Source organism: Oxyura jamaicensis, chromosome 4 (genome assembly GCF_011077185.1).
Source record: "Oxyura jamaicensis isolate SHBP4307 breed ruddy duck chromosome 4, BPBGC_Ojam_1.0, whole genome shotgun sequence".
Lineage (NCBI taxonomy): Eukaryota > Metazoa > Chordata > Aves > Anseriformes > Anatidae > Oxyura > Oxyura jamaicensis.
Window position 1 is genome coordinate 44,371,482 of NC_048896.1, and position 24,684 is coordinate 44,396,165.

A 24,684-nucleotide genomic window follows, 5' to 3' on the forward strand; every position below is an offset into this window, starting at 1 on the left:
GCTACATTAATACCGTGTACTTTGTACTGCCTTGTGCCACTCCTGCTGCTTTATGCCATTGCAGGCTGGCTCGGGACTGCAGATAGGATGTTTGCAGTAAAAGGCTGGAAAGCAGCCTGGCTGTGGGGTTAATTGAGGAAGGGGTGCTGGGGATCGCATGATGTTTGCCGTGTCCCTGCCCCATCGCCATTTCCACCACAGGTTTTAACAATGTCATCCTGACACTTGCCTTTCATCTAAATTGGATCCTGAGTGCTGTGACTGTAATAGGAAAATTACTTCTGGTTTTCCATTGGCAGTATTTGTCAGGGTGTTTTACATTTACTTCCCAACTAAGCTTATCTGGGTTCAGACCAGCTTGCCTCTTCCTTTATCTTTTCAACTGCCTCTTTTAAAGGTACCAATTTTACTGATCTCAAGTAGGCCGATTCTGGATTTAACAAGGAAGCTACAGGTCACGGCCAATGACATGGGAATGGTGATGGACTCTGAAAGTACTAGGAAATTTGTTAATGTATGACTCCAGGGATGGAAGCCTCCACTGGGAATAAAAAGCGCAAAATTCTTACATAAGTAGCGGTGGAGTTCAGTTCATGAAAATGTCACTCAGTAATGATTACTTAGCCCACTAACGTGTTCCCTGCTGGTGGATGCGTGGCACCAGTGGCAGCCCGTGGTGTTGTAAGGAGGCAGTGATGTGTAAACCTGCCTTGTGGCTACTCCGAACTTCTCTCTGTTGCAAGTTTTGAGCACTGCTGAAACACACTTACGTTTTCTCTGACCTGCTACCCAGTTGGTAAAGAGGAGGAATAACTATTAGGAAGCGTTCTGTGTTTTAGAGAGGTGGCTGAAAAGATTTTGGCAAGATTACACTGTTTTTTTCCGGTCTTTGCTAGTTTCCTGTCAGTCAAGAGTTAGGCCTGCACCTTCTCCATCGGTGTCCTTTATCCTTGATCTCTCAGCAGTAGACAAAGGTCAGATATCCTGAGATTTTATTAGATACATCAAGCAGTCCTTGACATCATTCATCAAAAGGTACTGCAGGACTGCTCAGAGCTGTTCTCTAGATGACCTGTTTTTTCTTCACTGATAGATAATGGAAAATATTCCTTCATTTCTTTCTCAGCCCAAAATGTACTTTTTTTGTGAGCTTCATTCTCTCCCGCCTCCCCCATGGGTCAATAAGTATTTACAAGGTTTGAAAGCAAGAGACTTTACTCTGCAGCTCCATTGCTGGGATGTAGCAGTATCCCCTTTTAATCAGACCTAGGCCATAAAATGGCATCTCTGGCTTGCTCAGATCCCTCTCTCTGAGTCCAGGTCTTCAGATGGGGAGGAGTAGGCTGGAGAGTGTATATTCTAATTTTCTGTGCTTTTCAGGCATCCCCTCAGTTTGGCTTCCTCAAGGACAATTTAAATTTTGCCAGCACTGAAAGAGTTATGAAGTGATCCTGTCCAAAGGTGGTCATCGAGCCAGAGATATAAGGGCTTATTTGTACAGGACTCATGGCTGCCCTGTTTCTACAGTTACACTCTGCTCCAGAGGAGAATCTTGCACGTCTCTTCTGGCTGGGAACCCTCCAAAAATGTTTTTTGTTTGTTTGTATTGTGCAATCCACTGGCAGTTGTAGCAACATCATTTTGAGATAGTGTTGTAGAAGGCTGGAAGGGAGCAACATTTGCTGGGATGTCTTTTAGGACAGACAGAAAAACAACACAATGCTTGCTTGCAATCACTTCATTTTTCCTGTTCCAAAAGTTGAACTACTTTTTTCTTTTTTTTCCCCACTTCAATATCTTTTGAGATCCAACAGTTACTATTTCCACAACTATTGCATTTGCAAAGGTAGCGAGACCTGACCCACTGCAGTGCACAGGCATTCCTGCAGATACAGGGGCAAACGTAGCATTAGTATTCTTGCTGATGCGATATTTCTAGTGTTGTGTTGGGTCCTGTTAAATAAATAAATATCTGTTCCCAGAGCAGTGATTCAAGCAGCACTTGCCTATACAAATAACCTTCATGACTTGCTTAAGGGGTCTTCCTGCATCTGAAGGCCTTACGTTGATGTACTACTTAGAATATAAATGTATTAAATGACATAACCATTGATTCATTTGATCAGATAAAAAGATCAGATGAGTAAGGCGATATGGAAATCTTGTTATTTTCAGGCTGTGTCTCTATGACATACCTCCACGTGCATTGTCCTTAACTGCTTCCAGGTGAGACCTGTGTACAGCGTGGCTTTAACTGGGAGAGATGTAGGTTACTAGTCCTCGAGTTCACTTGTAGTTGAGTTTGTTTACTAGCTCCAGGTTTTTACTGTAGAGGCCAGAGGTTTAAAATTACGTTGATGAAATTAGGAGTGAAAGTACTGTAGCTTTTCATCAGAGCTGCAGTGCCTGTGACCTACATTAGTGTCCCTGCTCTCTGCCATCGCTTCAGCAATTGCCTGAAAGCCCCAGCAAAGCCTGGAGAAACCCATGGTGGGCCCAACGGGACACTCTGCTACTACTATCTCTGGTAACCACAGGCCTCTGCATTAATTTCCATTGTTGGGTAGTTTCTATTCTATGTCTAAGCTAGGTAAAAGCACACAGGTCACCACCATCACCCATCATCTCCACCAGGTGGGTCCCCATTCAAAACACAGTGTAGAAGTGGAGGAAATCTGGGACAGAGTCAGAGATGAAGCTGCTTTGCTTTCAGTGATAACAAACTTTTTGAAACCCACAGTTTTGAAACTGTCTGGTTTCAAAACCCTCAGTTTGGGGGATTGTTTTCTGAAGTGCTTTCCATTTGAGGCGTAATTTTCTCTCATGACCATGCTGATATGGCAATGGGCATAGGACCCCAGTGGGAAGGCAGCTGTGGGAGAATAACAGCCCCTGCCCAGGCTTTGTTCCCTGACTCCCCTTCCTTTTTCTGCTGGCAGAGGGGGTGCCTGGGGAGCTGCCCCAGCTGCAGGGGGAGCACAGCCCAGCAGGGCCCGTCATGAGGAGGCTGAAGGCCCAGGTGCTCCTTGAGAGGCACGTCTTGGAGATCAGGGGACCAGCTGATCACGTTGAAATGCGTCCCTGTTTACTCTCTCATAGCCTGTTATGTCAAAGAGCATCATCAGTGAGTCACCTACCTGCGTGTCTGACTGTCATCCGTGCTGCTCTAAATATAAACGTCAAAGGATGTTTAGCTGTGGGAGTAAACCAAAGCGCCTTGGCGTGTGCCTATCAGAGTGGTCTTCCTCTTCTACATTTCCCACTTGCTCCATTATGAGGGCTGGCATGGTCAATAGGAAGCGAGGGCAGAAGTGCAAATCAAGCCTAGGAGCATGGGTTGTGTTTCCATATGCAGATCTGACACATCCACACGTTGCATCTCTTTGTGCTGTTCTGTCAGAGCTGAATTTAGGAAGAGGGAGAGAAAGGTTTGCTTTGACAGTGTTTCCGAAGTAGACACCCCGAGAGACTGCGAAGCGTTTTCGCACCCTTTTTTTGTACATACAGAAGGTGTGATATTTAAACAAGCATCAGAGAGAAAGCAGCTTTGCCAATGCTACCAGGCACTGCTGGTGGACTGCAGACATGGATGTGCTGTGTGATTTACACTGGTTTCGGATGAAGCACTGTGATTAGGCTCTCAAATTTGGAGTTTCAGTAATAAACACGATTGGTTGTTATTGTTTTTTGTTGAAAGCTGTGAGAAAAAGGTAAGGAAAGCGTCCTATCTGTCATCTTAAAAAGCATCCTGCACTTTTCTTATCCTTTTTTTTTAGTAAAATCTATTATTTTACAAACGCAAATGAAATGCTGATGAAGAATGTCAAAAGAAAAACATCAGAAGCCTGAAATTGCCTGTTTCCTTGGCAGAAGCACTCTGCTCTGGCAACTGCAGTGTTGTTTTTTTTACCTGTTGTGCTCCCATTAACAGCCTATGCAGAAGTGGTAATAATTTAAGAATGAGCTCTGCCAGTGCATACATCTTGATAAAAAACGTTTCTAAAAACCTATAGAAGGTAAATAGTGGTGAATAACACTGCTTCACTTTACTGTGCCCCTGCTGAATGCTGTTATGGGGATAATCCTGTGTTATGTTATAGATGATAGTTAAAAGATCAACAAAGGTTGTCCTTTGAGTGTTCTTACAAGGTTTTTCCTTAACCGTTAAAGAAAATGCTTTGGAAATATGGTATTTTATAGTATAGTATATATCTATGTCAGTTTACTCATTAGCATCAGAGAAGGCTACAATAATGACTCAGGCTGCTATTTTCAGGATAAATAAATGACAACAGTGCAGCTGGGCTGCAGCCCCTTGTCAGAGGCACGGCAATATTCAAGGCTATCTCACTTTGTATCAGAGGTACCAGGATGGCTCATGCTGCTGTGCACAAGGCTCACTGCAAGGCCTCGGTCTGCCATTTTTGAATGCTGTGGTATTTTTAATACTTACAGTATTTCATAAATCATCTTCTTCTGCCTCCCTCTTCTCAATTAGGTTTATTTTCCTTTTCTTCTTTCCTGTCTCCATTGCCCCTCTAATGAAGGATTTGAGCTTCTAAAAAACACATCAGTGCATAAACTTCCATCCGTCAGGATGCAATAAAACACAAAACCTCTCTTCAGTGTTCACCGTGTAAAGGGAGAATCAGACAGGGTGGCCTGTGGCCCCGATGATAATACTGCCTGTCCCCGCTGTGGGATTTCTGGAAGACATGACCAAAGCTCTGTGTAGTGTGGGCAGCCCAAGTCCTCCGTCAGTGTGCCCCTGGGTGCAAGAAGCATCCCTCACATTTTCAGCCTGTAGCTCCAAAATCTGCTTTCCCCTTTTTGCTGTGATCCCCAGACCGAGCAGAGCATCCTACGGCTTCTCTAGAAAATTCCCCTGCCCCCATTTGGGGGAACAAGCTGGCACCTTTAACTGCAAAACATGGAGTTGTATTCAGTATAGATAGTACTTAGTCTCCGAAGTCTGAAAATGTAGGAAGGTGGGAGACAACTGTGAGAAACAGAAATGCCAGAAAAATGTAGAGGATTTGGCAGCCTTGTCTTTATGTCTACCCTGCAGTACAGCGTTGACGACAAACACATGAATGTGCTAGCGTTGAAGCTACTGGATGCGAGTCTGCTACTGAGTTACTTAGGGGAATTTTTTTTTTTCTTTGAAGTTTCAAGGTTTATATTTTTGTTGGTGTTCTGCTCTGTTTAGTTTCTCTAAACTGTAGTAATGTAGTAACTGTAGACAGTAGTAATGACGTGTTACAGTGCAGCCCACTCCCCACGTGCAGTTGAACCTCATGGCCGGCACCACCAGCACAGCACTGTTTGCTGGGAGAATACCTTTTATCACCGCTGCAAACGGTGCTGAACTTGTTAGAAAGCTGGTAAAAGTGACCTCAAGTTTATCTGTTCTAATGAAATGAGTTGTATCTGTTGTAGTTGTGCAGCTGTTGACCTCATTCAACTGACTGAATGCCGGGAGTCTCCTCCTGTCCTGTAGTCCTTAAGTTTTGTCATAGCAGCTGGGCAGTTCAGTATGAACAAGTTTGGAGTGGTTCATCGCTACCCAACCTGGTTAGCAAACATTTGCTCACCTCCAGCCGCACTGAACTGCAGTTGTGCTATCAGATTAATGAATTCTTGAGAGTGTTTGTGTCTTTCTTTTGGAGATGCAGAAAGAACCAGTGCCTGCTGGTGCAAAGCCATAGTCTGCTGATATTTGTGTATATAATTACAGCTTTTGTAGAGAAAAATGTATTCCTAAATATATAGGCACCCAGTCAGGGCAGGCCACCTACCTTAGAGCTGTGCATTAACGGTGTATTAAGTGTAATGTGTGGGAAGAAATCCCAGACTGAATCTATTTTTGACCTCTAATGGTTGATCTACAATGAGTTACAATACCAGAGTTCAAATGCTTGCTGATTATTGCTGAGCTAGGCTACCAGCAGACAGTTTTAAAAATAAGGCTTGCAATTTTACCAGTATCACTGAAGATCTGCTTGATCTTTCAGCATATTCACTGGATTTTTTGAACTGACTATTGCAAGAGGGCAACTCCACTCGGCATCGTCGCAGCTTAATGGGGCTGTTGGCCTTTCCTTGTTGGTGCTACTGGTGGTACTACGCTTCTCGTGGGTCTCTTCTTATTGGGTTGCGATGCTCAAGGTCTTTAAGTGTCTTGGAGGAAACAATGGGAAAGAAAGTTGCCAGGTAGCACAAAATATGATGTGACAATAGTGAATGAGCCACAAAAAACAGTCAGTTGGTAGAAGTATTGACTGTGTTGTGTTTGTATTGACTGTGATTCTGTTTGTGGAGGTGTGTCTGGGCAAAGGACTCGCACGGGCTATGCTGTGTCTATAATCTTCACAGAAGAACAGTCTACACAAACTGGGACAGATAAGGAACCAAATTTGGCCCTCCTTTTCCAAGAGAATTACAGTTTTGCTTGCAGTAATACCTAGACCTACGTGCAGGCATGTAGGTTGGTGCAGTAACAGGAGTCTCTACTGGGCTGCAGGAATGTCTTCAATAGAGTTTCCTTTCACAGAAGTGAAGTTTCCTTGCACGAGCACGCAGCAGTTATCTTCTATGTGTCTGGTACTAATGCAACACTTGACAGGTGTTTTTTTTTGGTTTTGTGTTTTGCAGGAAGAAATCATTCCTATTTTCAGCACTGTATGCTGCCTTTATATTTGGTGGTCGGCACCTAATGAACAAGCGAGCAAAATTTGAACTGAGGAAACCACTAGTGCTCTGGTCCCTGAGCCTTGCCGTCTTCAGGTAGGCATCTCTTCACACCCACTGCTTTTGACAGTAGTCCCTGAAAAGAGTTTTGGTTTCTTCAGATGCAACAGTAGTGCTAGTAAGGCAACAAGCTCACCCAGAAATGGACTTTTTTTAGTTCTGCTGTCCAGGGCTATGTCCTGATCCACTCCTCACCATTGAAATGGTCCTCTTTGGCTTGCTGGATCATACAGCATTAGAGAAGAGAGAAATCAATAATGTTCTTGAAGAATAAAGTTTGGGAAAAAAAAGTGAGGACAGGAAAAAAAGCATATATCATTGAAGTAAATTTACCACACAAACTACAAATGGAAATAAACACATTAAGATGCTAGTCTTGTTCTCACATGCTAGTTGGTATTATGTTTATATGGGTGTATTTATGGAACATTTAGTCAAGACTGATCTCCATTACAATAAGGTAAACCTAGACCTCCCTGACTGAGATCAAAATCTGGCTTCTGGGTATTCCATCAGAAGCAAAGAGCTTATGAATATAGTAAAAGGGTGGCTCAACAGGGAAAAGGCTGTGTTCTATTGCTGCACATCTCTCTAGTTCTTTGTTGCCCCTGTACCATCAGGTTCACATTCTTCATAGTTCCTACAGTCAGGAATAAAACCAACCAACCCAAATTCCACTTTATCTGCTTAATATATTAATTTTTAATAAAACAGAATATCAACAAACAAATGAACAAATACTTTTAAAAATAACCTTTACAAACACACAAACTATTGATAAAATTTACAGTACACGCAAGACCTGAAGATTATCATTAATTTCAATGCCTGTTGGGAGTGTAAGTTCTAATTCACTCTACAGTATAGAAACCATTTGGAAACCATTATCAAACACTGATACCCAGATCATTTTCTAATACCTTTATAATAATTACTGACTATATTAGTTCATAGGTGCATAATGCAGATTTGCTTACTGAGCAGCTGTGAATGTTGAATGAGTTTTTGCATGAAGGGAATAGTTTGAGCTGAGATTTGCTACCAAGCAAAATGAGGAATGGAGAAGTTTGTTTCCTTTGCCTTCTTGTATTTATTTCCTTTCATGTCCAAAATTGTTCTGTCACACTGGCTCTTCCTAAAACTTGAACAAGGGAAAATAAAATGTATTTTTAACTTGTCTCATTCAGCTAGGACATGCTACCAGTAGAATTTTAGACTATGTTGGCTTGATTTTAATAGTTCATAGATTTCTACATATGTATATATATATATTTAATAGTGCCGACAAAACTTTGAGCATTCTGGATAACTTTGAGACCAAATTCTAATACTGCAAAAATGTATAACTTCTGTTTAGTGGCATTTGGTGCTGTGCTTCTGGCTTTGTGTCTAGCATAGTTTTGCTTTTAGTGTTCTGTACACAGTTGCCATCTTACGCTGAATTTCACCAAGTATTGAATTGCTTCCCAGGTGGCATGTCATTTGTGTATCACTTTGCAGAGTGATTTGTAGCCAGCTGGATTCCAAAGTATATATTCCAATTACACTTTCTTATTGAGCATAGCCACTAGAAAGCAGCTGACGTTTGCAAAGCAGTTGTAGTTTAATTTGCGATCTGCAGGCAGGAAGCATGATTTCAGAACTGTCCTTCGCAGAGGGCCACTAGCATGATTTTTAAAACCACACTACTTTGAGGTGGCTCTGCACAGTGTGGGGCTTTAAAGCAATTTCACTAATTAGTTACCTACAAAAGTCAAAGCAACGCACTCATCAACAGCAGCAATATACACTACATTGTGAAAGTGCTGTGTAGGTGGACTGAAAACATTCAGACTGAATCAACACGTTCATTACTTGCAGACTGGAGTTTCCCATCATAATCAAATGAAATATCCATCACACGGCCCACAGTAGCTGCTGAGGCAGTCTGGCTAAGCTCTAAAACCTGGACATCATCTTTTTGAAGCTGCAAGCTGCCAGCATGAACCGACCACAGAGACCACCTTCTCCTGGCAGTACAGGCACTTGTGCTGAGCTCTGCTTCTGCGGGTGAGAAGCACTTACCAGGAGGGTGCAGCCTGGGAGAGATTCACCCCCATGGTATTTGCTTCCTCCATCAACTCAAGTCGTACTGCTCCAGGGATGTCCCTGAGCACTGCAGAGCTTTCACCCTTCCTTCTGCACACCAGAAAATGAGATGGCGGGGTTGGAACAGAGGTGGAGGAACCCTAAGTGTGAGACGTTCAGACTACATGGAGCATTTAAGCTTCTGGATTTGCTTTTGAGGACCAGTGGATCATAAGAATAGTGCATCTGCACCTATAAAGTTTTGCTCTTCTGAAGGCATGATGTTTACAGCAAGGCAGAGCATGAAATCTCCTTAGATTCTGCAGTTACATGCAATCCCATACAAAACCAACCCAAACACAAGACCCCTTCACATCTTAACTGGAAAAAAGAGGAAATGAACTTCCATTACATTTTCAGAGAGAATTCAAAGAGAATTTTCATTAAAACCTGACATGGAAAGTTGCTATAAGAAGTGTTAATTGTAACATCTATCTCCTGGCGTTTCACCATGGCTGTCCTTGCTAGGGCCAGCAGTCACTCCCAGCCTTGCAGACTCTGTTAGCCAGCTCTACTAGACTTTGAATGCTGTCAACTTTCCGTGTAACTTGGGTGTTACTTTCCAAATAACCCTTTTTTTCTGGCTCCTCACATGTCATTTACATATACTTAGTCTGAAAGACATTTCTGCTTCCTTTGAAGGTCCATTTGGATAGATTTATATGCTCTTGTTCCACCTGCAGACTCACTATAGATCCAGGAAAATACTCCTCAGTTTTAAGTCTTCCCTGCTAGCTTTTGAAATTCTATGACTTTTACAATACCTTTCAGAAATTGTAAGTATTGTGTCTGCCATGAATGGTTGTAATGAGGAAGAAAAACCTGCCTGGAGAGCCCTCAGTGTTCTGTCTCAAGGTCAGAGTGAGCCTTTTTTTCAGAGTCCTTGTTTATCTCTCTTCTAACACTCTTACCATTTTACCTACTTAAGAAATCATCAGAAATAGTAACATTTAGCAGAGGCTGGAAAAATGTGTTCTGGACTTTTTTTAAAAAAAAGGAAATTGCCTGCCAGGCAATGACCTGGCCCTCCTTCACAATGCATCCTGCCCACCTTGCTTGTGCCAAGATCATTTAAATGTGGTAGCAGCTTTGGTAGGAAACTTGCCACGCCTGTACACAAACAAAACAACTACACCACCCTACCGAGCTTGCTGAGCATTCAGAGTGAGTTTTGTGTCAACACTGGCAGCCAGCAGAATTTGTGAGACAGAAAAGCAGCTTTATTTCCCTTTGGAAGCTATCGGCTAGTTTCGAACATTTTGTCTCTGGGATAAGGTTACTGCTGCTCCATGAATACCTCTGTAAAGGCAGCAACACTAAAGCTTGCTTTTCACTTTAAAATCACTGTGAAAACAGGATCTTTTAAGTCTTTTGTTGAGAAATTAGTTTGGGATATTTTGGGGGGTTGTTCTTCTTTTTCCTGCTGGCAGGTTTGTTGAGCTGTTTCAGGCACTGAAGATTTGTTGTGTGACATGACGTGGCTTTGTTTTTGTTTTTCCATTTTATACACTTCAATTAAGTGTTTGCACCCATCCTGTTGTGCACTGAGGTTCTGCTGGAGCAGCTCTGTGCTGTTCCATGTCAATGGGAGCCCCTTGTTAGGGAGCTGACACAAATGTTCCTTTCTCAGACTGGTAAGACCCCAAGGAAACTGTTGCTGATCCACCTACACATCAAAGTGACTGTCAGCTCTGTACTTCTCAATATTTCCAGCAGTTAAAAACCTGCAAAACCACAATGAATTTGAATTGCTGGTTCTGTGTACATGTGCCACTTTGAACAAAAAGTTAGGGTCATTCATTGACACCAAAGAATTTCTTATTTAGAGCATATCAAAAGTGTCACGCTGGCATCTCTAGGAATCAGCAGAGCTGCAACCGGGACTCTCACAGGAGGATACAAAGTCATTAACTCATGTTTTCATGAGTTAATGAAACTGGATTTGTGTAGCTCCTTTAATGGGCCTTAGAGTCTCTGTATGGGTAACATTGCCACCGAGGAGCTCACTCAGGGGAGCTCCTTCATACAAGACAACAGCATGGCACTGTTTTCACTCACTTTCCATCCTTAAAGGGCTGCCAACAGAAGAATCAGGGTCAGGGCGCTAATTGATAATAGCAAAATGTTGTTTTCCCTAAGGAACGTGATCACATCAATAGAGGAGAGAAGGAAGCTAAAACATCCAACGTGATGCTGTTGTATGTAGGGAGAAGCTAAACCTGACCATGACTGGTGCCATGATAAGTGTGATTTGTCTTTGTCAATCCAAACCACACACTCATCATATTGCTATCATCATCTGAGATCATGCAGATTCCAATCCAGCTGCAGCTATACTTTGTAGCCACGGTGAAAATCAATTAATGTCAGCATAGGGTTTGCAGATATCTTTCTTCTTGGAAATACTTTGTCTCAAAGTAGTAGGAGTGGTATCAATGGCCACTAGCTGCTTGCCACAAAGCCTCAGAAGTTAAACATCTCAGCAGCAACATTTCTTGTATTTGAAAGAGAAAACCAGAAAGTCTCAGTGGAAGCAGGTGACTCACTTTTCTTTCATGAGACTGCTGTAATGGGTTTGTTTCTGCAAGCACAGCAGCATTTTGTGGAAAGGTGTGCACTTGTTCTGCAGAGAGCCCCCAAGAAAAGAAAAGAAAAGAATAGAAAAGAAAAGAAGAAAGGAAAGGGAGGGGAAGGGAAGGGAAGGGAAGGGAAGGGAAGGGAAGGGAAGGAAAAGACTGAACATAAGTTTATGTTCAATTGCTTGGATTTGTGACTCCGAAATACATTCTAGTTAGCATGCCTTATACATAAGAAAACTGATGAACAGTGATTCAAATTTATGTCCTGTCTCAAGGTCTGCCATTCACAGAACCTTGCCATGGAGATTAAAACAACTTAATTTCGTATGTTGCTGAGCAACCCCGCAAAATCTTAAAATATTCTGAAATTTTACATGGGTCCTGAAAGTACATTCACAGAGAAAACAAGCTAATGAAAGAGCAATATTTGCAAAATAGCATTAAGATTAATAAGCGGCATTTGAGCTGAATTATCTTCTCTCTCACACAGTTAAAAACAAGAGAATGCCATATGAAGCATTCACTATATTTGCGAAGTGCTGATTTTAACAAGACATGGTTCAGAACCCAAATTAATAAAGTGATTAATATATACCTAACAATTTATTTCAGTTGAGCCATGTTCACTGTTGCGAGCTTGCCTGATTTTTTTATGCAACTGATATTGGATACATCTTTTTAATTACCAATTTGGAGCAAAAGTTGAACATTGGGTGAACTGCAGTTCAGAATGGTTGGAGAGAATAAAATCCCTTGGATGATACATAACAGTTTAAGAAAAAAAAAATATATTTTCTCTAGCTAAACTATAATCCTAGTAGGGCAATACAAACAGTGCTATGTAGGGTGAATTTATAAATTGCAAAGAAATGCTAGCTGGCATTAAAAATACAGTGTAGGGGTGATAAAAATGTATGGACTAAGAGCAATAAAGTACTGTCAAGAAGACATATGTCCAATATGTACCTTATTTATTCTAAGTAAGAAGAGCATCCCATGACAAATATCTTTATTCCCAGAATTGTGCTTGATGCCATGTGACAAAAAGATGCACTTATCCTTTTCTGAAATCTCATCTTTTCGTTTACAATGCTGTTACAACTGTGGCCTATTTTGTGTCTGTCAAAGTCACTTCGAATATAAAAAGTTTTTACTGTTTTTACCTTATCAGGCATGATTAAAAGTAAATCAGGGATTCACTGTGAGACCTGGCTGATGCCAGTTTAAAGGAGGTACGGATAGCATTGGCTAAACAATTCCTGTGGAAATATCTTTTTTCAGTGCAAAGCTGGGCAGCCTTTCTTTAAAAAGTTCTCCTTTATTTTTTGTCTATTTGCTTTCTTGGTGATTTTTGTTGTTGTTGCTGGAAAACTGAAAGCCTCAGCAAAGTAAATGCAGTGCATTGTTTGGAAACCAGCTGCTGCACTTGCTTGGCCCTATTCTGTCCGCTCTCTCAATCGGTGAGAGATCTGTCAGTCTGTTTGTCACCTTAAATGATATTTTTCCTGTGAAATCTTCCTGCTCCAGACCACAGGAGTGTCCTGCTCAAAGCACGGCCCCCTGGAAGTGGACTTCTCCTCTCAGTTTTGAATTAAGGAGGGAACTGTACTAGGGAGAAAGTATCCTCAGTGCCTGGCTCCTGTCCTCCCTGCTGCAGGTGGCAAAGAGGAGAAATCACCGGGGAACAGAAATCTCAATGTGATGTCTTCTGATTGAGTCCCCGACAGCTTATGCCTGTTGGATACAGCGGGAAAGAAGTGCTGAGAGGGGGGAACTTGCCCAGCCTAGCAAATCCAGCACTTCAGCCGTGGCCGGGTGTGTTAACAAACGGGGTCTGCACCGGCAGAGCCGCACATGGATGTCAACCCGTGGTTTACCAAAGTCACCACCATCCAACAAATTCAGCTGTTCCCCTAAGCAAATGTATTTACTATTTACCAGCTGCGGGCAACTAGAGATCTCAGCTTCTCTGGATGCTCACAGGAGCGCTGCTGCAGAGAGGATGGAGCGAAAAAGGAAGATGAATGACTCCAGGCCTGTGACTGCCATTTAATTTATGGATCTGAGCAGCTTATTACAGCCATATTATAACTTTTAGCTTCTTTAAGCCTTCTTTATTCTGTCAAATGCTAGTCTTTATCTGTAACTTGGATTGAGTTTCATTTGTTATCTGCCTGTTTTACAGCTTTAGTGATTGCTAGCTCCATTGGTTGGCTTGATTCTCCACCGAATCTTTTACTTTATTACATTTTGGCTTTATTTGCCCAGGATAATTTCAAACTCCTGAGTACATACATTTCAGTGCTATACATGATGGTTACTCTACCGTCTTCATACATTTGATCCTGTAAGTATCTTTGAATTATCCTGCAGAAATAGATACGTCACTTTTTTTGGATTATCATTTAAATCACTGTAATATTGCAGTTATTCTAGAATTTTCTTGAGATAATGTTTGATGCTGACATTAATTTTGATAATGACACAGGAGCAAGTGCAAATGCCCCTGAAGCATTCATTAAGGATCGCTTAAGAGTTACACTGTGCCTATGAATCCTCATGGGCTACTTTAGAAATCCTTAGGTGGATTCCTTAATTCTTACGAGATTTTGCACCAAACACAGAGCTTAAGCTGAAAACTGATTTTTTTTTTTTTTTAGCAGTTTAGCCACAGTCCAAACTTGCTGAAATAAGTATCTAAGACCTAGGAAATGTTTCTTGACAGAAAATTACCTGCCCAAGTATACAGCCTTCACAGAAAGCTGGGGCTCTTCAGCTCCAACAACAGTCCAGTTATTATTTAGCGATGGAAGAGTGAGTTACTGCTTGAGAAATGATCGCTTTCGTCAAGAAGTATTGTTCCTGCAAGTTCCTACCCCCCACGTGCCAGATGATCAGGGACTAGCATCAGGTAACAGCACATCCAGGAGCACAAGAATGAATGGTGGATAATTACTATTGATTAGGTTGTAACCAACTCTTTGGAAGTCAGCTGAAATGCAGGGATGTGTGGGTAGAGCTGAAAAATTGTTCTTCATTTGTTGCAAGAAAACAGTTACATGTTTTTCAGCAGCGTATGGTTTCACTGGCGTCCCTGTGAGCAAATTTTGCTATTCTCTCATGCTTTGGGGGTGATGATTGAGTACCACTGCCCCTCAGCCTGACCACAGCTCCTTCTTTATCTCTTTAGCAAAGCCCAACGGGCGTTGCATAGCCACTGAGTGCTCTGTGTAAGACTCTCCACCATTTTTTTAATGTCAGCTGCTGTAAAGACCACTTGCAAGAGTCTGGTCCTGGCATTTGTTTTTCTGCTCTGCTTCCTTACAGCAGCTCACAAAGTGTGGCTGCATTGTTTTCATACTCTGCTCCTCGGGGTTGCCTGAATATAGCTAATCCCAGTCATAAAGAAGGCAGGGCTGGAGGGATCAAACTGCATTTCCTGGAGGGGGAATTCGGGTTTGGTGAGGAGGGACTGGGAGACAGTAGCTGTGGCAGATTGATTTTTATCCACACATAAATAACCCTGCTGAGTAGTAGTTGCAGCAATTGGCAGAGCTGTTGAGCTTGGCACTTTAGCAGGGGAGAATCAGATGGATTTTACTCTGCTGTGGTGTTAACGTGATTAAAATCTCCAGATGACAGTGTCCATTGATCCGGAGCCCTGCAGAGATGTCACTGTTTGGGATGCTTAATGAGGTCCCTGGAGAGGGGAGGAAAGTAGCCTGGTTTTTTTTATTATTATTATTTATTTATTTATTTATTTATTTATTATTATTTTTATTGGTTTGGTTTGTTGGTTTTTTCAATTTTGTCAATAAAAAGGACAAAGAGATGGTTTTAGGAACCAGGTGAGATGTGACTAGGAAATGTGATGATGAGAAGGAACGGTTGAAGGGAGTGGCCCAGTGGCCCCACACAGAAGGATTTATTGCAGGGGAGAAGAAAGAGACTTATGCAAGGAGCACAGTATCTGCCCTCACTTGAAACCATGGAGTGAGCTGTCATACCTCCAATTCCTCCATTCCCTCCAAGTAATTTATCACATGGGAAAGTGATAACCGCCCAGGCCTGTATGCGTATGCTTATGGGTATATAAACTTGCACAAATGATATATTATTTCTTAGAGCCATGTAAAATATTTGCACAATTTTTAAATCACTCCGAGCTGGCGTGGCTTCAGGTTTTGGTCCCCACTGAAAACTCAAATGATTTGCATTGAAAAGCTTGCAGGAGAGACATCTGGATCAGATACAGTAGAAGGGTCTGAAATGCAAGGTTTGTGTGTTCGGTTCAGTGCTGGGGGGGCAGAGATGGAAGTCTCTCAAATTTTGCTTTGGGATTTTGATAGGACCGAGCCCAAACCTCAAAGTATGTGTGAACTTATGCAAAGAAATTTCTTCTGCCAAAACCAGGGAGAAAAATTGCAAAGATCAGCACAACTTCTGCTCACGCACATGGTACCGAACGCTAAAGCACCCATACTTTCAGTACATCTGACCGCTAGGTTTTAGGGTGAGTGCCATGCTGAGACAAGCATATGTTATTCATCAGTCCTCTTTTTCTTATTTTTTTTTTTACAATACTGTGGATGGACCCCACCCTGAATGGGACTCTATCACCTTTAAGACGGGTGAGAGACTCTGTGGGTAAGCTGTAAGACCCATCTGTTCTCCATCCCAGTCAGGACATGGGAGAGGCAGAGGAGCAGCAGGACAGTAGGACCTTAGAAGGAAGTGGGGCTTCATGAGAGGACTACCTTATGGCCTTTCAGATATGTGGGCTAAAGGAAATGAGTTCTGTGTTCTTAAAGTATGAGATTAACACACGTGTTCGTCAAAGGAAGGTTTCATAATCTTTGAAAACATGCTTTGTAAGGTGTTCAGATGTTGTAGGAAAAAGGCACATCATGGGACCATTTATTTATTTATTTTGTTCCTACCAATTGCAAGAGAATAATTAATGGTCCCAAATAATTTTGTCAATAGGCTAGGCTTTGGAGAACACAGGTGCACAAGGGAGTTAGTGGACAACATAATAGTGGTAACTGAGCACAAGGACATCTGAACACAGTTGCAAAGTAGTAAAGTATGGCAGCAGAAACCTCCTTTCTGATAGCACAGTTTTACACTAAAATTTAGTTTTACACTAAAACTGCTATAGACAGAATAAGCGCATAAATTGTTACCATGGTTTATCAGCACCAGGGAAGAGTTGGTAACATTCTCATATCTGTGCCCAAAGTTAGTTTAGTTAAAACAATATATGGCAAAATTATAGCTGGTGTATTATTTTTTTTTTCAGCGAAATGGAAACAACATAGATCAGAAACGAGTTCAGCTTAGGTGCACGGTAACATCATGGTAGTTCTAAATCCCAAACGTACAAAAAACAAGCATTGCAGTCTTCTGCAAAATCCCAAGACTGACTTTAAAATAAAGACATTTTCCTTTTACAGTGAGAGTTTCTCGTCCATGCAGGTTGCTGCACTGGTGGTTGGCTCAATTGTCTTCAAGCTTCTTCTTCCTAGGCTTGGATAGAAGCATTTAGAAATGAGAGTCCTACAGAATCAGTTGTTGTTGTATGGGATTAAATATCTGCATTTTTGTAGTTTTATCAACTGAGGTCATTAGCAAAGGAAAACATGAATTTTTAAGAACATCAACAGTGATTTTTCCTCCCCACTAGTGTGTTTTTTGTACCTGCCCCTGTCACAAAGAGTTGGTCATGGCTTGGGATTCACAGCAGGGGGGTGGTTTTAAATGCCTGATTTTCTTTTGGAGTTCACTGGTGCAAGTAAAGGAATCAGCAAGGAGCATTAATACAAAACAATCACAATAATTAGAACAATGGCAGAAATTCCACAAGGGAAAAGAATCCAAATACTTTCTCCTACCACAGGGCAGGCTGCTGGGGCCTGGTATTACATCAATCTGGGGGGCAAGACAGTGTCGGTGAGATAGAAGTAGGGATGCTCTTAGAACTCATTCCATAGGCTCATGTTCTTTGCAGCTTGTGTCCAGCTGCATCAGATGAAATCCACACTTGCCTAGTATGCCAAGAGAAAACACAGGGAAAGCAGGAGTATGACTGAGTCTGTTGCAGACATGTATTGATTGCTTTTACCTGGTCTTCTGGGTAGGGCAGTAAGTAACATATCAGATGCGGAGGTGATGAAAATGCGACGTTAAGAAGTGTGTGTCTAGGAACTGTATATCTTTTTTTTTTTCTATAAACTATTTATCTTTAAAGATACAGGTATGCCTGAGGTAAATAAGACAGAGAGTAAGGGACTTGAAGGTTTAGAGAGTAACATTAAAAAGTGGGAAAAAAAATATATAGCAGGTCAGAAGACTATCTCTGAAAACCATTTGTTTAATGTTGATTTAATAATACTGTATTCACTGATACAGAGTGAGGTCACACCTCTTTCTGCTTTCATCAAACGGACCTCATGGACAAGGCACTGAACCACAACTTGTGATGTTGCACATCATTTCTTATCGTGGCTCAGGCAGAGATTTTTTACAGGACATTTAAATTTCAGTTAGCTTTACCTCTTCAAAATGGGTCAATGCTTAGCCACCTTACAAGGCTGTTACAAGAGTAAACACCATTAAGGACTGTGAAATATTCACAAACACAATGCTAAGAGCCTTGGAGATGCCAACACAGGTAGAAGAAGCCTGGAGGAAGTTAGACATGAACCTGAATTAGTTAAGAACAGCTTTGTCCATGACAGATCTTTACACAAGAACATCTGACCTAAAGTAATTCTTGGTCTAGATACCGTTGAGGCATTAGTAATTCTGGGGTAGTCCAAACTGGTGGTGGTAAATCACTAGGCTGTTGAGAAGCAGACAAGACCAAAATTTTGGTACAGTTATGAGAAAGGTCTGTGCTGTGGAGAAAATGGAGATGACTTTTCATTACAAGTGGATTCGATGACGAGACAGGATCTTGTAGATAATACCTAGAACAGTTCTGGGAGGTGAAACAAGGTTTGCAAGTGTTTGACAAGAACAGTCTTTGCAGGGTCAGGTCTCTCTCCATCACTAACCTTGGCATTGCTCAAAAGCAGCTCAGAAGTGTTGAAGGACAGCCTAATTATGTTAATTTTCTTTGCCATTTCTCCCAAAAATAAGAGTTGGACTAGGTCCATCAGCTGTAATTTGAACAAGTGTCTCTCTAGGATTTCAAGATAACTGACTATTTAGAAGTCTTCTCTTTTAAATGCTTGTAAAATGACTCATAAATGTTAAATTAGAGTTAAGAGAGACCAAATATGTATTCAGTATTATTATTTTTCAAACTTTTTTTTTTTTTATATAATTTAGAAGAATATATATATCCTTCACTGACCAGGAGGCTGATTCATTTAATTGAAAACTGTAACCTTCAGTTCAACAAATCTAGCAAAATATTTTTAATCACCAGGTGCGGACGTAAAAAGCTGGTTCTCCTAGTCAGTTATTAATGTATTGAAATAAATTACAAAGATTTCATAGATGCTGTCCTTGTGCCATGTGGACCATTTAGGATATTGGGTGCCAGATCCTTTTCTAGGCTTCTTTTCTGTGAGATTAGAGAACATATTCTGTCCTATTCTGCTGACTTAGCCATGACTCTCACTAGCTCCTTGAGATCCAAATAAGATCCATTAATTCCACACAGGCCACTGAACAGTGGCCAAAGATCTCTCTGTCGTTGCCCACGTTTCATTTGTAATTATTGATCGATTTCTTACTGGATGGTTGCTCAGTCTACTGTAAAAACACTAGGATTTTACAATCACACATAGGCCTAAAGCAGCCTTATAGCATCTACACCTGTTTAAATACAAGAATGCATCCCTGCAGTCATCCACTGAAGTTTAAGGGCAGTTAGTCAGGAAATGTATTTCTTGCTTGGCCTTTGCTTCCGTATTTCAGAAGGGTGGTATTTCTCAGCAGGTCTCACTGGTCTCCTCCCTGCATGGGAACAAGTGCCATTTATGTCAGGCAGACTATTGAAAGGTTATCTTCAAGTTGTTAATTCTTCCCCCAGCCTTGAAACTGTCTAGCATGTTTGCCCACAAAGGATTTGGGAACAATAGGCTTCAAATGGGCACCCAGTCACCAGTAAAAACCAGTGGGCTCAGTCCCAGCCATAATATCCTTACCTTGTTTTGCACCACCCAGGTAACTGCTTTAACATGGAAATTCCCTTTTATTTCGGCTCAGCTTTAACAATAAATTACCCTCACTTCAGCCAGATGAAGAAAAAACTTTTTTTTTTTTTTTTTTTTTTTTTTTCCCACAGATTGAGGGCAGGCCCCTATAAACCTCCTGATTTAACTAGTAAAATTTTGTTTGAGGGTTTTCTCCTCTTTGACACAATTTCCGAGAACACTCTGCTCCTGCGGGACCTGAAGCCAACATATAAAAAATTGCTAATATATATATATACATATATATATATATATATAAAGAAAACAGCTCTGTGGCAGGCTTGGAAAAAAACCTTTCCTTCTGCTGCTTTGCAAGATGAGTGGCCCCTTCAACATTTGCATCCTCATGAGGCACCGCAGTGTCTTTTGGGTCAGCCAAAGCTACTGTTCCTTTTTGCATGGCCAAATCAAGTTTTCATGGGAAATCTCCAAACAATTTAATCTCAGGCAACATAAGCCTTTAGTTTTTAAGAAAGCTGTTACCCAGCCCTTTCCCTGCTGTGTCATCTGCTTGGTAGGTATCATTGATTGCCTGGTATGCTGGGACCATCTTTCTTGAGACTACAGAAGGTGATTTGAAAGAATCTCACCCTTACCAAGTGGAGAAGAAAGCTCTATAAATACTCTATTAAAAAAAACATCCCAGTGATGCTGCAAAATTACTTTCTCACAAACTTATTTTTAGGACCTAATCAAAGAGCACAAGAAGCAAACAGGGCTGAAAGATGTGAGCCTTTCCTCCACCTGGAGATGCAGCCACCTGGGCACATGCTGCTTGTTAATACCAGGGGGTCCTGAGATGCTTGTCTGGTTCAGATTCAGGGGCAGCTGTTCAGCTGGGGAGTTAAGAGCTCGTCTAATGAAGGTGGCTTCAGCTGTGTTTCAGTTGGAGAAACTTAGTTCAGCAGGTTGCTTCTCTTGTAGGTGCTTTCTCTGTTTTTCCTGTATCTGTTTACATTTTATGTGTTTTCAGTTGCTTAGCTAAGCACAGAAAATATCTTTTGTTGTCTTGTACAGTAATTGACTCCTCTAGGTGTGTTTTCAGGCCACCCTGAGCTGCCCACCTGAGGGGAGTCCGTGCATCCCGTGCACGTCCTCCACACCACCAGCACCACAGCGGGTTACTGTTGTGTAAGGACGGCAGGTTTTCAGTCAGCAGGACACAGAAAGGCCATTTGATTTTGTTAAGAGACCAGCTCCTTAGCAGCAGAAGGGGAACTCGATACTTCCAGCAAAGTACTCTTGCTGAACAGGACTGAAAGCTGAACACAGCTTGATTTATCACAAAGAAGGGTTAGAAAGCACCACATTCTTCAGCAGGGCTGACCTTTGAACATCGCTTTTTAACACAGAATACTTCCTCTGTAAATATTTTGCATGCTAAAACAAGAAAGAAAATAAAAAAGTGGCCTCCTTTTTTGTTCTCACTGTCACACTGTGCCAAAGAAGGGCTGGAACACCGGTGATGCCGGTGAGGAAGGCCTGCACAGCTAGGCCTTGGTCTCCTCACTTCAGTTGTCCCAAGGACCACATGCTCTCAGCCACCCCCCTTGTGTGGGTAGGACAGGGAGGTGACACCTGCTGGGACCCCGTGAGGCACCACAGGAGCAGGCAGACACAAATCTGGATTTTGGCCTTCCCACAGCAAGGCCTTGCAGCTCTGGGTGTCGGGCTAGCACGGCCATGTGCAGCAGTGGGGATCAGGAGGGCCTTGCTTGGGAGTCAGTGTTGTAATTCCCTAATTTTGGGCAGCATGGCATTGTCTTGCTTGCCGTGGGCTCCCTGCTGCTCTCTGCTGGTGCCACATGACAGATTACAGCACAGGAGGGCACACTTCGGAAAACAGGACATTCCACTTTGACACCAGGCTTTGCCTGGGTCTGCAGAGACAAGGCTGGTTCACACAGAGCATTTGGTCAGCTTATTTGGGTTTTCTCAGACACAAACCTGAGCAAAAGGCTTCCACTGTGTGGTTATCACAGCACTAAAGTGCTTTCAGAAAATGTTTCTGTATTCTGTGCTGAACTTGAACTTGTCCATGGCTATGTGCTGAAAAATGCAGGCGTGGGCTTGTTTCTAGATGTGAAAGCAAAATATCAAAATGAGCAGGAAATCTGGGTAGGACATTACAGAACACAATAATGCCATTGCTGTGGAATAAATGGAAGCCTGCATTTCTTTAGCTTTCTTTGAATTTTTTTTTAAAGTTGCAGTCACATTCCCTGCTCATTGCTGCTGTGTTGATCCTGGGCTGGGGTGCCAGTAGCCAAGTGCAGGAATGTACCTGCATGAGGAGGAGCATGGCCAAGCCTGCCACGGTGACAGCCAGGTTTGGACAGAGGACTTGAACTACCTGCCACCTTCTCAAGCTTTTGAGAAACACGTGCTTCACTCCCTTCTGACAGCAGCTTGGAGTAGTGGATAGCCTTCAGTTGCTAGTGCCTACTTTGTCCTCTGTAACATCAGATAGCTCCTGACTCTGTTTCCCTCCTTCATAACTGCTGTCCTAACCCATATGTATGATGGGTTTTGAGGCCCTCATTTGAAACTGAGTTTGCGAAGAAAAAACTTTAGATTTTATTTTACTCATGAATATATTTTGATCACATTATAGACAGTAAAATATCAGTTGGGCGTTCATTAGTCTACCAGAGCAGCCACTGCCTGGAGGGAGGCAAATGTAGGACATATTGAGTGAATAGATGAGAAAGCTGCATTAGCCAGTGCAGTTTGTTTCTGATCAGTCTCTCTAGTTGCAAAAGGCTGTAATTGTACAGTAATTCACTGCTACCTTATTTCTAAAATCCCTGCGGATGATTCGTGAGAGACAGACTGCTTTGGTAAGCAGTTCATTTCAATACCTCACAAAAGCTGCAGCTCAGAGCAGGGTGAGGACAAAATGAAGCAGAAGTGATTTACTGAGCAAGCAGTGTCATCGCTCTGCTGCACATGATGTCTTTGCAAGATAGAAATTTGTTGGTTGATCTTACCTTACAGAGCAAACAAGGTTAAGTGGCAGAGGCATAACAGGTAGCAATGTCTCTATGTGTCCAAGGCATGTTTGCAGACTTGTGTTCAATCTTTTTCTCTCTCCAGGGGTGTGCGCTTGTCACCAAGCCGGTATTTTGGTGTGCAGCACACCACATAAACAGCTATTTTCCATGGCATGTATTTAGGTAGTTGAATGGGTTGCTTCCAGTCTGCCACCCTTGTGAGTTATGCTAAAACCTAACTTCTTATTTACTGATAAAAAATTCAGACCAGTTTGACTCACACCATGTAGAGAAGTAGCCAAACCCACTTCTTCTGGAGTCATGGACCTAGAGGATGCCACCATGCCATGAAATTACTTGTGTGTGTGTGTCTGTGTCTGTGTGTGTGTGTACGCTCCAAGGAGAGCTCTGCAGTTGTTGCTAAACAGAAAGACAGGAAGAGTTACATCCTTGCAGTCCCAAGGACAGCAGAGTGAGACTGTGCCATCCTCACAAGGCAAATACTCTTCTGCTCTCTTATCAGTCCAGATTAAGTCCATGGCCATCCACACTAAGTCACCTGCAGTTAAGTCAATGTCTGCTTGTTGATTGAACCAGTGCTCTTCTTATCTGAGCATGTGCTCATGGCACAGAATTCTCTTTGGTTTTAAAACTTCAAAAACATATGGTATTTTAGAACAGCAGTATAGTTTCTGTGCAAGCGAAGGCCCATTACTTGCAGCTATTTGATTTACTAATTTAAAATTTCCTATTTTTTTCCTCAGCACCAAAGTATTTGCTAAGGGGAGAACTAGGTTACCAGCTGTGTATCTTTAGCTATTCTGCCCAATCCTCCTCCACCCAGTTTTGCCACCACCCAAAATGCAAGAGCAAGCAGCAGCCTGCCCTGGCCAAGTTGAGGAGTTCACTGCCTCGGGAAGTGATCAGATCACATCTCTGTGAGGATCTCCTGTCTTCTTGGGAATGAGAAATGCAGCTCCTGGGAAAACATAGCATGAATGCTAAAGGGAAGACATAGAACAAGTTGCACCCAGTTTCAAAACTCCTACAGCAGGCTTGGGCACTCTGCGCAGTGGAAAGGACTGATGCCAGAAAGACATGAGAAAAGCATGCACAGACAGCATTTCTGGGAGGGAAAAACCCTCCGTGGAGAAGATGCACTACGGGCTGCATAGATGCTCAGAATACTTCACTTTCTCTTCTCTGTTCAGGACTGGATTAATCCAAAATCCATATGTGAGAGACTGCAACTGCTGTCTTGCCTAAGCGTAACTAAGAATAATATATGCATAACTTTGGGCAGTGCTATTGGGAAACCCAGACTTACCTGAACTTCAGTAAACCTATACCACAGCAGGATGTTTTTTTGTTGTTGTTGTTGTTGCTGTTTTTTTTTTTTTTTTTTTAATTTACACATAGCAGAGGAGGACTTGGCTGGCAGTAGAGCCCACAAGCAAATACCACCATACAAACAGCAGCTAATAATAGTAGCTTCTTGGGAGAACTGAGCAATGTTGACTGTTGTCTGAATTTCTTGATGGTGCAGTCAGACCTGATGTAACAAAATGTAGTGCAGGAGCCAGGATATAACACTTCTCCCCATGCACAACATGGCTGTAGAGCCTCCTAGCATGGTGCTCCACTTGCTTGCAGAGTACATGCAGTGGACAGGAGCAAGCAAAGGGCAATGCTTCTGCTAACAACAATCAGGCTAGGCCGGTTCTATTAATAATGCAGATTTGGAAATCTAAATACTTTATGCAAATAAAATAAAAACTTTGATCAATAGTTTTTATGCTCAGCAGCTGTACTTGAACCATTTACTCTGACCAAATAAGAATTGCCATAGACCACGGATCTGAGGCTGCCTTGATGACTTTAAAAACCATTTTTTAAAGAATACTGGCTTCACAAGACAAGGACAAGTGATGGAGAATCTGCAGCTTCAGATGAGGTGTTCCTTTTTTCACCTACTTTGCCTATTTGATAGCTTGCATTGTCCACATGTGTCAGCACACATCAGTTTCA

At 42.1% G+C, this 24,684-nt stretch overlaps 1 protein-coding gene across 2 annotated transcripts in view; it reads left to right on the forward strand.

Moving 5' to 3' along the window:
* The window catches only part of ELOVL6 (ELOVL fatty acid elongase 6), a 66,532-nt gene that overhangs the window by 35,200 nt on the left and 6,648 nt on the right, over positions 1–24,684 (forward strand). For both annotated transcript variants that reach the window (XM_035323743.1, XM_035323744.1), the window contains exon 2: positions 6,655–6,786. In XM_035323743.1, the coding sequence (XP_035179634.1) occupies positions 6,655–6,786 (132 nt within the window). The remainder of the gene's footprint in view (positions 1–6,654; positions 6,787–24,684) is intronic.